The sequence below is a fragment of the Gorilla gorilla genome, chromosome 6, assembly GCF_029281585.2.
Source record: "Gorilla gorilla gorilla isolate KB3781 chromosome 6, NHGRI_mGorGor1-v2.1_pri, whole genome shotgun sequence".
In the NCBI taxonomy this organism is placed as follows: Eukaryota; Metazoa; Chordata; class Mammalia; order Primates; family Hominidae; genus Gorilla; species Gorilla gorilla.
The window spans coordinates 147,603,507-147,617,074 of NC_073230.2; the positions used below are offsets into that span (position 1 = coordinate 147,603,507).

The following is a 13,568-nucleotide window of genomic DNA, read 5'->3' on the forward strand; positions in this document are numbered from 1 at the left end:
ACTTCTTCCTTTCCAATCTGGATTTATTTATTTTTTATTGTGTCTTTTTGCACTCACTAAAACAGTTCCGAATAGAAGTGCTAAGAGTGGACATCCTTGCCTTCTTCCTGGTGACAGCAGAAAGGATTCTGTATTTCATCATTAAATATATATTAGCTGTAGGTTTTTCAGAGATGGTCTTTATCAGGTTGAAGAAGTTTCCATCTGTTCTTAGGTTCTTGAAAGTTTGTTATGGATAGGTGAATTTTTCAGATTTTTTTTTCCTTTTTTTAATTGTATTTTCTTTAGTAGAGATGAGATCTCACTATGTGGCCCAGGCTGGTCTTGAACTCCAGGCCTGTAGTGATCCTCCTGCCTCAGCCTCGCAAAGCACTGGGATTTCAGGCATGAGCTGATCAAAGAAGGCTTTTCTCCCTTACTTTGTTAACATAATGAATTATTTGAATGCTCAACCAACCTTGTATTTCAGGAATAAACCCTGCTTAATCATGATGTATATGTATTTTTATGTATTTCTGGGTTTGATTTTCTAGTGTTCTGTTAATGATTTTTTGTTACTTTTTGTTTATGAGAGAGATTGTTCTGTAATTTTCTTTTCTTGTAATGACTGTCCAATTTTAGTATCAGGGTAATACTGGCCTCATAAAATAAGGTTGGAATTATTTCTTTTCTGAAAGAGTTTGCTTAGGGATGGTCTTACCTTTTTTAAATATTGAATAGAATTCACCAGTGGAGCCCTTTGGGTCTAGACTTTTCTTCGTGGGAAGGTTTTTTTGTTTGGTTGGTTTGGTTTGGATCTTTTTTGTAGAGGAGTTTCACCTTGTTCCCCAGGCTGGTCTTGAAATCCTGGGCTCAAGCAATCCTCCCATCTTGGCCTTCCAAAGTGCCAGTATTACAGATGTGAGCCACCGCGCCTGGCCGATGGGAAGGTTTCAATTACAATTTCTTTTTTTTTTTTTTTTTTTTTTTGAGAAAGAGTCTCGCTCTGTGTCCCAGGCTGGAGGGCAGTAGCTTGATCTTGGCTCACTGCAGCCTCCACCTCCTGGGTTCAATCTCCCTGCCTCAGCCTCCCAAGTAGCTAGGATTAGACAGCTACCACCATGTACAGCTAATTTTTGTATTTTTAGTAGAGACAGGGTTTCACCATGTTGGCCAGGCTGGTCTCAAACTCCTGACCTCAGGTGATCCATCTGCCTCGGTCTCTCAAAGTGCTAGAATTACAAGTGTGAATCACCACGCCCAGCCTGTTGTTGGTTTTTGAGACAGGGTCTGGCTCTGTCACCCAGGCTGGAGTGCAGTGGTGCAATCTCAGCTCACTGCAACCTCTGCCTCCTGGGCTTAAGCCATCCTCCCACCTCAGCCTCCCAAGTAGCTGGGACTACAGGCACACGCCACCATACCTGGCCAATTTTTTATTTTTATTTGTAGAGATGGGGTTTCACCATGTTGTCCATGCTGGTCTTGAACTTCTGAGCTCAAGTGATCCGCCTGCCTCAGCTGTCCAAAGTGCTGGGATTACAGGCATGAGCCTCCGTGCCTGACCCTGCGTGGTTTTTTTATTTTTATTTTTACTTATTTATTTTTTGAGACAGGGTCTCACTCTGTCACCTAGGCTGGGGTGCAGTGGCGCAATCTCAGCTCACTGTAACCTCTGCCTCCCAGGCTCAAGCCATCCTCCCACTTCAGCCTCTTGATCCTGTCATTCAACTCACTTGAGTAACTGGGACCACAATCACATGCCACCACTCCTGGCTAATTTTTGTTTTTATTTTATTTTTTATTTTTTTTTGAGACAGAGTCTCGCTCTGTCACCCAGGTTGGAGTGCAGTGGTGCGATCTTGGCTTACTGCAGCCTCTCCCTCCTGGGTTCAAGTGATCCTCCTGCCTCAGCCTCCCGAGTAGCTGGGATTACAGGCGCCTGCCATCACACCAGGCTAATTTTTGTATTTTTAGTAGAGACAGGGTTTCACCATGTTGGCCAGGCTGGTCTTGAACTCTTGAGCTCAAGTGATCCTCCCACTTTGGCCTCCCAAAGTGGTTACAGGCATGGCCAGTGTGCCTGGCCCCCTGTGTGGGTTTAGCTATAAATTTATTTACACGTTTTATTTTCCTGTATATGTTATATCTTGGTGAATATCTCATGCATGCTTAAAGAATGTGCCTTCTGCTCACATTGTTTTTTCTTTTTCTTTTTCTTTTTTTTCCGAGACGGAGTTTTGCCCAGGCTGGAGTGCAGTGGTGTGATCTCAGCTCACTGCAACCTCTGCCTTCTGGGTTCAAGCAATGCTACCTCCTCCTCCTGAGTAGCTGGGATTATAGGCATGCACCACCATGCTTGGCTAATTTTATACCTTTAGTAGAGACAGGGTTTCACCATATTGACCAGGCTGGTCTTCAACTAGTGACCTCAGGTGATCCTCCTGCCTTGGCCTCCCAAAGTGTTGGGATTACAGGTGTGAGCCACCACGCCTGGCCTGCTCACATTGTTTTTTTAAATGTCAATTGGATCAGGTTTGATTCTTTTGTTCAAGTCTTCTATATGTTTACTGATTTTTGTGTCTACTGCTCTATTGATTTCTGAGAGGGGAGAGTTGAAATCAACAAATGTAATGTGGATTTGTCTTTTTTTTAATTTTGTTTTAGCTGTATCAATTTCTACATTATATTTTCAGAAGCTCTGTTAATTAGATGCATATGCATTTAGGATTATGTCTTGATGAGTTAACCCCTTTATCATGTTCTCACTTTATCTCTTGTAAATAGTCCTTGTTCTAAAGTCTGCTTTGTCTGAGAGTATTATTAAGTCCTCCTGGTTTCATATTATGAAGGATGTTCACTGTGTACTGGTTACCATTTTAGCCCACTATATCTTGGGCTGTATTTTTACTACTTGCCTGAGTCCAGTGAGTCAAAACATTTATAAGCACAACAGGTTACATGAAGTCCAGTTTTATTACCCACAGATGGGCAGCAAGGGACAGGAGAAGCTTAGCATTCATTGCAAATCGGTCCCTCAAGGCTTGGGAAAGCTGCCCAGAACAGATGGTCTCTTGTCTGTGGATCGCAGCTAAGGGACCCAGGAAGGAAGGTTTATGTCCCAGGAGCAACATGATTCACTGGGCTAAAGCATTGGAGGACATCCTGTTTGAGGGTGGAGGGAATGACAGGAACAGAAACGGAGGCTCTTCCAGCCAGCTCCTCCTTGTCTCAGGATACTTCATTCCCAGCATGTTATACAGTTACACAAAGGTGTGGGGCAGGGCAGGGAACTGGCTTGATTCAAGGCAACCTGGAGCACTGTACATATGCTTATTATTTGAATGTGTATCTGTTAGCATTCTGTTTTTTTTGTTTTTTGTTTTTCCTTTAACCTCTCTCTATGTATTTGAAGTAGATTTCTTGTAGATAGCATTTACTTGTTTTTTGGTTTTTTGTTATTTATGTATGTAAGAGTCAATACTATTACTGGTATTGACAGGACCACGGACAACACTATTTTGCGTTATATATATCCTCTCCCTTGTCTGTCATGGATGTTGGAATAAAGTTGCTGGATTGGTGGTGATCCATATCATGATCCTGTCATTTAACTCACTTGTGTTGTGATCTACCATGTGTAATAAGAGACTTTAAATCCATGTACATCTCTTTTGTGGAGCTAGGCAGTCAAAGAAGTGCGAGCCATTCCTAGCACATAATGTCAAAACATAAGCCCTGCATTGTGCTTAGGTTTAGAAACTAAAACTTCACAGAAAGGAGATAACAAATCATATTCACATCTCAAAACCCAAAAGCTTGAAACATTTCATTTGTAGAAAAAAGGAATAAGAGGCCAGGTATGATGGGTTATGCCTGTAATCCCAGCACTCTGGGAGGCTGAGACAGGCGGATTGCTTGAGGCCAGGAGTTTGAGTCCATCCTGGACAACATAGTGAAACCCTGTCTCTACTAAAAATACAAAAAAATTAGTGGAGTGTGGTGGCACAGGCCTGTAGTCCCAGCTACTCAGGAGGCTGAAGTGGGAGAATCACCTGAGCCTGAGAGGTGAGCCTCACTGTAGCCTTACAGTGAGCCAAGATCATGCTGCTGCATTCCAGCTTGGGCAACCAGAGTGAGACCTTGTTTAAAAAAAAAAAAAAAAAGGAATAAGGCCAGGCACCATGGCTTATGCCTATAATCCCAGCACTTTGGGAGGCCAAGGCAGGAGGATCCCTTGAGCCCAGGAGTTTGAGAGCAGCCTGGGCAATATAGTGAGACCCAGTCTGTACATAAAAAAAAAAAAATTATCCAGGCATGGTGGTGCAGTTTTGGCAATTTTGTTGTATAAGTATCATAGGGTGTACTTACACAAACCTATGTGGTTTAGCCTACTACACACCAAGAGAATATGGTACAGCCTGTTGCTCCTAGGCTACAAATCTGCATAGCATGTTACTGTACTGAATACTGTAGTATTCATCTGTAACGCAATGGTATTTGTATATCTAAACATATCTAAAACCTAGAAAACTACAGTGTAAAAGATTAAAAAAAAAAAAAGGTACACCTGTATAGAGCAGTTCTCATGGTGGTGCCTGCAGGACTGGAATTTGCTCTGGATGAGTCAGGGAGTGAGTGATGAGTGCATATGAAGGGGGCCTAGAACATTATATACTTTTATATGACTGGCAGCTCAGTAGGCTTGTTTACACCAGCATCACCCTAAACACATGAGTAATGCATTGCACCACAGTATTATCAATATTACCACAGCTTTCACTAGGTGATAGGAATTTTCCAGCTCCATTTCATTTTTATTTATTTATTTTTTTTGAGATGGAGTCTCACTCTGTCACCCAGGCTGGAGTGCAGTGGCGCGATCTCGGCTCATTGCAACCTCTGCCTCCTGGGGTTCAAGCAGTTCTCCTGCCTCAGCCTCCTGAGTAGCTGGGACTACAGGCACATGCCACTGCACCTGGCCAATTTTTGTATTTTTAGTAGAGACGAGGTTTCCCCATATTGACCAGGCTGGTCTTGAACTCCTGACCTCAAGTGATCTGCCCACCTTGGCTTCCCAAATTGCTAGGATTACAGGTGTGAGCCACCACACCCAGCCTTCAGCTTCATTATAATTTTATGATACCACTGACATATATGCGATCCATTGTTGGCTAAAAAAACGTTATGCAGTGGCCAGGCCTGGTGGGTCACGCCTGTAATCCCAGCACTTTGGGAGGCTGAGGTGGACAGATCAGGAGGTCAGGAGATCAAGACCATCCTGGCTAACATGTTGAAAACCCATCTCTACTAAAAATACAAAAAATTAGCCGGCTGTGGTGGCACGTTGCCTGTAGTCCCAGCTACTCGGGAGGCTGAGGCAGGAGAATCACTTGAACCAGGGAGGCAGAGGTTGCAGTGAGCTGAGATCATGTCACTACACTCCAGCCTGGGAGACAGGGCAAGACTCCGTCTCAAAAAAAAAAAAAAAAAAAAAACCAGTAGCAACAGCAACAAAAAACCATCATGCAGCTCATGATTGTATTTACTGTGTAATATGTAGTGCTTTGTTTTTCTAGTACTGAAAAAAAAGGTACATCTGGGGCTTGGGAATGAAGTTCTGGTAGAGATGTAAATTTAGGATTTACTAACATTTGGTTTCAATTTGTTCCTTATTAGGTAGAGGTATATCCATGACTCAGAATTTATTTGTAGCCTTAGAGGTCATACTTTGAGGGAGTCAATATAGATGAGATTGTGCTGGTCCTCATCTACCTGATTCAGAAAGAGCCAGCTATTGTCATCTAATTTTAGCTGGACAGTACAGGGCTTACTGCCCAGGTTTACCAGGTACCAGCCTAGGCTAGACCTGTTCTGTGCATTTACTCATGTAAAATCGTTACAACAATCCTGCCTCAGAGTTGTTCTAATGGAAGTGGAATATTGAGCACAATAACTAGAACACAGCAAGTTCTCAATAGGTTAAGTATCATGATGATTATCATGTATTACTCTTTTATAGAAGATGAAAAAGAGGCTCAAAAAGATTGATGAGGAGTTACAGAGCAATCAATGAAGAGGGCTAATCTAGGTCTTGTACAGTTTTAAAGTCCATGCTATATCTCCATTTAAATACTTACATTGTAGAGTGTGTACATGACATGTCATTAGTGGTTATGTGACCACGGGCCAGTCGTAGCACCCAGTTTCCTCATCTGTAAATTGGGGGTAACACTTAATGTTTTATAAAGAATGTCTAGAGTTCTTAGCTGTGTGAAGCTGGAGGCATAATGAAAATTACGTTTACTCCATCTTCTCTGAAATGCATTGTGACATCTTTCCAGATTTTAAGTATTAATTCTTTGCCAGTACTGTGTGTTTAGATAGATCTTCTACCTTGAGGCTTGTCTTCTCATTTTGTTCATGGTAATATTTTCACTAGCTGTAGTTCTGTAACAAAGGTGAATATATTAATCTTTCCCTTATAGCTCTTGCTTTTTGTTTCTTGCTTAAAAATTTATTCCAATAAATTTGTATTCCAAGGTCACAAAGATATTCTCTTACATTTTCTTGTGAAAGTTTTATAGTTGTTAATCTACTCAAAGTAGTTATTTTTTTTAGATCAGGTGAAGTAGGGATCTAATTTCATTCCCCACCCCCAATAGTTGTTGCAGCAACATGAAAAGTTCATCCCTTTTCCCACTGATTTCTAGTGAACATCTGATATATACAAAGTGTACATTTATGTAAGCCTTAAAAAATATCACACCATTTTAATTGTTATAGCTTTATAGTAGGTTTTATTAGTTGGTAGGCGTGTCCCCTCAGCTTGTGAAAATTCTATGGAAATTTCTGTTGGGATTGTTAATAGAGGTGCTTTGAATCTATAGATAGATAAGTTTGTGGGAGCATTGGTATCTTTACCATCATGAACGTGCTTTCTTCATGATTTAGATATTTTAAAATATTTTTAAACATAGCTTAATATTTTCCTGCACAATGACCTTCACAATCTTTTAAAATTTATTTATAAGTACTTAATATATTTTTGTTGCTATTGTAAAAAAATTTTTTTTTCATTAAATGTTTGTTTATACATATGAAATTGGCCTTTGGATTACTTTGTATTTGTTCTTATGCATTTCATTAAAAAATATATCTGGGAACCTTATTGCAGTCTTCCATAGTTTAAATTATATGGCATCAAGTTTATATTAGAGTTTTTTTTTTTTTTAATACTTTAAGTTTTAGGGTACATGTGCACAACGTGCAGGTTTGTTACATATGTATACATGTGCCATGTTGGTGTGCTGCACCCGTTAACTGGTCATTTATATTAGAGTTTTAACTTGTTTGTTATTTTTATTTATTGTTTTTACCAAGCACTATGAAAGACCATTCTTTTTTGTTCAAAGGAATACTATCTGCATTTGTTAAAAGGAAATGGTGTTTTACGCTCTGTGGAGATTTTAAACAAAAGGAGCATGTCTGTGTTCTACTTCCAGAAATCCTAATTTTGCAGGTCTAGAGAAAACCTGAGCTCCTTGTTCTTTTGAAAATCTCCCATATGGTTCTGTACATTTCTGTTGGAAAACCACTGCTAGAGAAGTTGCTAAACAGTAAAAGCATTTAGCCCATGATGATGTGAGGGAAGGGAGGCATTTCATTTAAAATTATGAAGAATTTATTTATCGTTTAATATTTCATGTGTGATGTATAGATAAAATTAGTATATTTACATAGACAATTGTTTTTAAGTGACAGCAGGTATGAATTTAAAAAGAATGGACATTGAAAAAGAACAAAGTCACAGTTTGAATGAGATATATTGGTTAAGTACTCAGTATATTTGTATTAAAACTTAGAATATAATTTTGTTTTTCCCAGTTGGAGTCATTCGTTGCCCAGTTTGCAGCCAAGAATGTGCAGAGAGACACATCATAGATAACTTTTTTGTGAAGGACACTACTGAGGTTCCCAGCAGTACAGTAGAAAAGTCAAATCAGGTAAGTGTATTACATCTTGAACCTTTTGCCTGCCAGCTCTTTTTTTTTTTTTTTTTTTTTGAGACAGAGTCTCATTCATTCTATTGCCCAGGCTGGAGTTCACAAGTGGCGCAATCTCCGTTCACTGCAAGCTCCTTCCCCCAGGTTCACACCATTCTCCTGCCTCAGCCTCCCGAGTAGCTAGGACTACAGGCGTGTGTCACCACGCCCGGCTAGTTTTTTGTATTTTTAGTAGAGACGGGGTTTCACCATGTTAGCCAGGATGGTCTCGATCTCCTGACCTCTTGATCTGCCCACCTCAGCCTCCCAAAGTGCTGGGATTACAGGCGTGAGCCACCGCACCTGGCCTCTTTTTTTTTTTTTTTAATTGAGATGGGGTCTTGCACTGTTGCCCAGGCTGGAGTACAGTGGTGCGATCTTGGCTCACTTCCATCTCCTCCTCCTGGGTTCGAGTGCTTCTCTCATCTCAGCCTCATGAGTAGCTGGGATTACAGGTGTGTGCCACTATGCCCAGCTAATTTTTGTATTTTTAGTAGACATGGCATTTCACCATGTTGGCCAGGCTGGTCTCGAACTCCTGACCTTGACTAATCCACCCGCCCCGGCCTCTCAAAGTGTTGGGATTATAGGCGTGACCCACCGTGCCTGGCCTCTTGTTGCCAACTATTGATGAGGCAACCTAAAATGTTGGAGATCTCTAAAATAAAAGGAGCCAAACATTAGTTAATTGATCTATAAAGTTATATAACATTTTAAAAGAATATAAAGAATAATGAATAATTCACCTTAAGAAATAAAACAGTGAAACAGTGACTGTCCAGAAGCTCTTGATTGCATACCCACATTCCAGTCTCCTCCAGAGAAACCATTATTCTATATTTGACATTACTTCATTTCTTTGTACTTTTACTGTGTATTGACAATGAGATTTTTATTTCAAGCTCAGTTTTTCACTTTTTTTCTATTTTAATGATAAGCTCTATAATGATACATGTGAAAGACACCATGTCTTTGATCAGTAAGGTTTTTACATTTTTAAGAAAGCCTTCTTTTCTGCATGGTCTTACTTTGAAAGCTTCATTTGTTTTTTGGGGGTTGTTGTTTTTGTTGTTGTTGTTGTTGAGACAGGGTCTCACTCTGTCACCCAGTCTGGAGTTCAGTGATGTAGTCGTAGCTCCCTGCAGTCTCCAACTCCTGGGCTCAAGTGATTCTCCCACCATAGCCTCCTGAGTCACTGGGACTACAGCTTTATGCCACCATGCCCAACTAACTAAAGGCTTACTTGGCAGCATTGTCCAAGGTGTTGGATTTAGAGATCCAATGGTGTTTTTCATTTCTTTCTGATTTCTATAACCCACATGTAGAACATCTCTTTTGGCTTCTTAAATCTAGATGTCAAATCTATCATGCATAATCTATAGTACTCCAGTGGGGGTTAGCCATGTTGAGATTAATTCTACAGTTTGTGCTAAGTATAGTGTGTTAGTCTACTTTTGGATCTTGATTCATTGATGATTCCTCTAACAGTTCCCTTAACTTGGAACAGAAGATCTGGGAAAGAACTAAATCTGGTTAGGGAAAAGCAGTTGTTAGCTATGTTTTTCAGGACTCTAGTAATCACATGGTTAATTTCTGTACTTTTTGTTGAATTTTTAGTTTTTTGTTCCTTGGTAGAACTACAGGAATTTAAGGTTCACTTTAAATGAACATAGCTACTACTGACTAAAATACCTGTTTTTGTAGTTTGGAAAGTATCCACAATTCTTCCTGATGTGAACCTTATCAAAGGCCAAAACAGACAGGCTTGCTGTGGGAGATAAACTTTCTAATTGTTTAATTGTGAAACCACCCTTAAAGAAAGAAACATAATTATTTATGTAGGCTACAGTGTTGAGCACTTAAGTCCTCTGAAAGTTCTCTTCTAAGTACAAATGATTTTGTTTCTGTCTTCCATTGCATCATGTCACTTTGCTTTACATGTGATTATAGCTATTCTAGATATTCATTAGTCATATTCATAGTAGTATCTGTGTATGCTCAATCCAGAAAACTAAAAAATACAGTAGCATAAGTAATCTTCAAATGTAAAGTAGCATAAATAAATGTCAATCAGATAGGATATTCCTATGACATAAAATGATGATAATAGGACATGAGAGTTAAAGGGATTCTAATCCAAAGGACAAGTTTAAGAGGCTGCTTTATACCTCCTTGTGATCAATTAGTTTTCAGTACGTTTATGTTTATTTAGTCTGCTTCTGTCACAGAAACATAGTAGGAAGAAGTTAAACTAGAGATGGAGTCCAACATTTAGACATCCTAAATGTTGATACTGGGCATGCGTGGGTTGGGGTAGGAAATGTGGTATGAGAATAGGGTGCTGCCGGGGGCATTTGGTGAGGATGGAGACTGGAGAGGTCATATGGGGGATGAATTTGAACCAGGCAGTACTTAGCAAGAGGTAGTGGGAGCTGAATTAGCATGGTAGCAATAAGGAAAGGAAGTTACCACCCAGAGAGAACTTGATATGCCTGATTGGGTGTGGAAGGTGAGAGATGTTTTACTGCCTGGATGGTGCCTTTCACAGAGATCATGATAAAGAGAGTGGGAGTTAGGTAGAGATAGTACATTGGTTTTGAATGGGATTGAGTTTGCATTGCCTGTGACACTGTAAAGTAGAGGTGTCATCCACGGTTAGAGTGGTGCTCTAAAGAGAGTTCATAGCTGGAGACTTTGAAAAGTTTTAAAAACTTTTTGTTGTAGATAATTTCAAGCATTACTAAAGAAACAGTTGACATAACAAACGCCCATGGACCCATCACCTAGATCAATAGCCATCAACTCTTGTTTTGTGCATACTCTGATACTACACCACCAACCACTAGATTACATTGATGTTAATTCCAGCCATTATATGATTTCATCTGTAATTTTTCTTTTTTTTTTTTTTTGAGATGGAGTTTTGCTCTTGTTGCCCAGGCTGGAGTGCAGTGGCGAGGTCTTGGCTCACTGCAACCTCAGTCTCCCAAGTAGCTGGGATTACAGGTGCCCACCACCACGCCTGGCTAATTTTTGATACAGAGACAAGGTTTCACCATGTTCGCCAGACTGGTCGCAAACTCCTGACCTCAGGTGATCCACCCACCTCAGCCTCCCAGAGTGCTGGGATTACAGGCATAAGCCACTGCGTCCGGCCTCATCTGTAAATATTTTGGTATGTACTTCAGTAAAATATTTTTTCTGTAAACATAACTACCATATGAATTTCTATGTAAAAACAAAAGGACCAGCCTGGGCAACATGGTGAAACCCTGTCTGAGCGAATAAATGAATGAATGAACAAGAAAGAAAAGCAAGCAAGCTGGGTGTGGTGGTGTGCACCTGTAGTCCCAGCTAGTTGGGAGGCTGAGGTTGTAGGATCACCTGTGCTCAAGAAGATGGAGGCTGCAGTGAGCCATAATCATGCCACTGCACCCCAGCCTGGGTGACAGAGTGAGACCCTATCTCAAAAAAAAAAAAATTTTTTTTTTAAATGCTTAATGATCTCATTATTATCAAATATCTAAGCAGTAATCAAACGGATCTGAATATTATAGGTTTTTTTAAACAATGGTTTGTTTCTATAAGGATCCAACAAGGCCTACACAGTACATTTGGTTGATTTGTCTCAAACCTAATTAATCTCAAGTTACCCCTTTGCTTCACTTGCTTTCCTTTTCTTCCTATTTAATGTTTTTGTTGCATAAACTGAGTTGCATATTCAATAGAGTTAGCTTTATTCTGAATTTTGCTGATAATTTCCATAAAGTCATTTAACGTGCTGATTATATATCTTGTGAAACTGAATAAAAATGTAGTGGCTTGTTTAGGTTCTGGTTCCGTTGTGGGAGACGGATAAGAATATTTTGATCCATATGTCCATGTGTATGCTCATCAGGAAGCATATGGTGTCTGGTTGTCTTTCTTTTTTTCTGATGTGAATGGCCATTAATGATCACTGCCAAGATCCTGTATTTCATTAGGGCTTTGAAAAATAGTGACATTTTTATTCTATTATTCCTCTTTATTTCTTAACTGGAATAGAAAGAGAAAGCTTCCTTCATCAATTCTTTGATTACCCTAAGCTATAGTGCATCCAGGAAAGGTCAGTTCAATTTTGATTCCTTCCCTTTAGTTGCCAATTTTTAGAGCAGTAAGTTAATTTCTTAGGATTCTTCAGAGGTGACTAATAAGAGAAGTGTGTGTGTGTGTGTGTGTGTGTGTCCCTCTGTTTGAGTCTGCAATAGTCATTGCTGTCTCCCTTGCTGTTTTTTCTGTTCTAGACCTTGAAGCAGCCATTTCTCCTAGGTGCCTTGATTCCTTTTCGTGGGAAATAATATTTGGAGACCACAGTATGGTACGGTGGGTGCTCATCATCATTGAGTTGGTCACCTATCTAGGCCTTTCAGGGAATGATCTAACAGAGACTTTATTTATTTATTTAGAGACAGAGTCTCGCTCTGTTGCCCAGGCTGGAGTGCAGTGGCGTGATCTCGGCCCACTGCAACCTCCTCCTCCCAGGTTCAAGCGATTTTCCTGCCTCAGCCTCCCGAGTAGCTGGGACTACAGGCTTGTGCCACCATACTCAGCTAATTTTTTGTATTTTTAGTAGAGACGGGGTTTCACCATGTTGGCCATGTTGGTCTCAAACTCCTGACCTTGTGATCTGCCTGCCTCTGCCTCCCAAAGTGCTGGGATTACAGGCATGAGTCACCATGCCCAGCAGAGACTTTATTTATAAAAGAAACTATAAGTATATATTGACTTTTTTTTTTTTTTTTGAGATGGCGTTTCACTCTTGTTGTCCAAGCTGGAGTGCAATGGCATGATCTCGGTTCACCGCAACCTCCGCCTCCTGGGTTCAAGCAATTCTCCTGCCTCTGTCTCTTGAGTAGCTGGGATTACAGGCATGCACCACCACGCCTGGCTAATTTTTTATTTTTAGTAGAGATGGGGTTTCTCCATGTTGGTCAGGCTGGTCTCGAACTCCCGACCTCAGGTGATCCGCCTGCCTCAGCCTCCCAAAATGCTGGGATTACAGGCGTGAGCCACCACGCCCCAGGCCTGTATTGACTTTTGGTTTGTTTGTTTTTGAGACAGAATCTTGCTCTGTCACGCAGGCTGGAGTGCAGTGGCGCGATCTCAGCTCACTGCAACCTCCGCCTCCCGGGTTCAAGCTATTCTCCTACTTCAGCCTCCCTAGTAACTGGGATTACAGGTGCTCATTTGTATTTTTAGCAGAGCGGGGTTTCAACATGTTGGCCAGGCTGATCTCAAACTCCTAACCTCAAGTTATCCACCCTCCTCAGCCTCCTGAAGTGCTGGGATTACAGGCGTGAGCCACTGCACCCAGCCGAAATGTTGGTTCTTAATTGCATTGATGTAATTTGTTTTCTCTAGGAAAAAAAGTTTATATATATGTATAATATATATGTAATATATTATATGCATAATTTATATGCGTAATATATAATACAGTCTTGGTGCAATTAGGAATCATTTTAATTCTTAAAATTAAGAATTATAAGGCCAGGCATGGTGGCTTAT

The 13,568-nt window shown here is 40.4% G+C and overlaps 1 protein-coding gene across 4 annotated transcripts in view; it reads left to right on the top strand.

Annotated features, from left to right (window-relative positions):
* The window catches only part of TRIM24 (tripartite motif containing 24), a 125,752-nt gene that overhangs the window by 35,611 nt on the left and 76,573 nt on the right, over nucleotides 1-13,568 (top strand). For all 4 annotated transcript variants that reach the window (XM_055393199.2, XM_055393200.2, XM_004046293.5 and 1 more), the window contains one exon: nucleotides 7,864-7,982. In XM_055393199.2, the coding sequence (XP_055249174.1) occupies nucleotides 7,864-7,982 (119 nt within the window). The remainder of the gene's footprint in view (nucleotides 1-7,863; nucleotides 7,983-13,568) is intronic.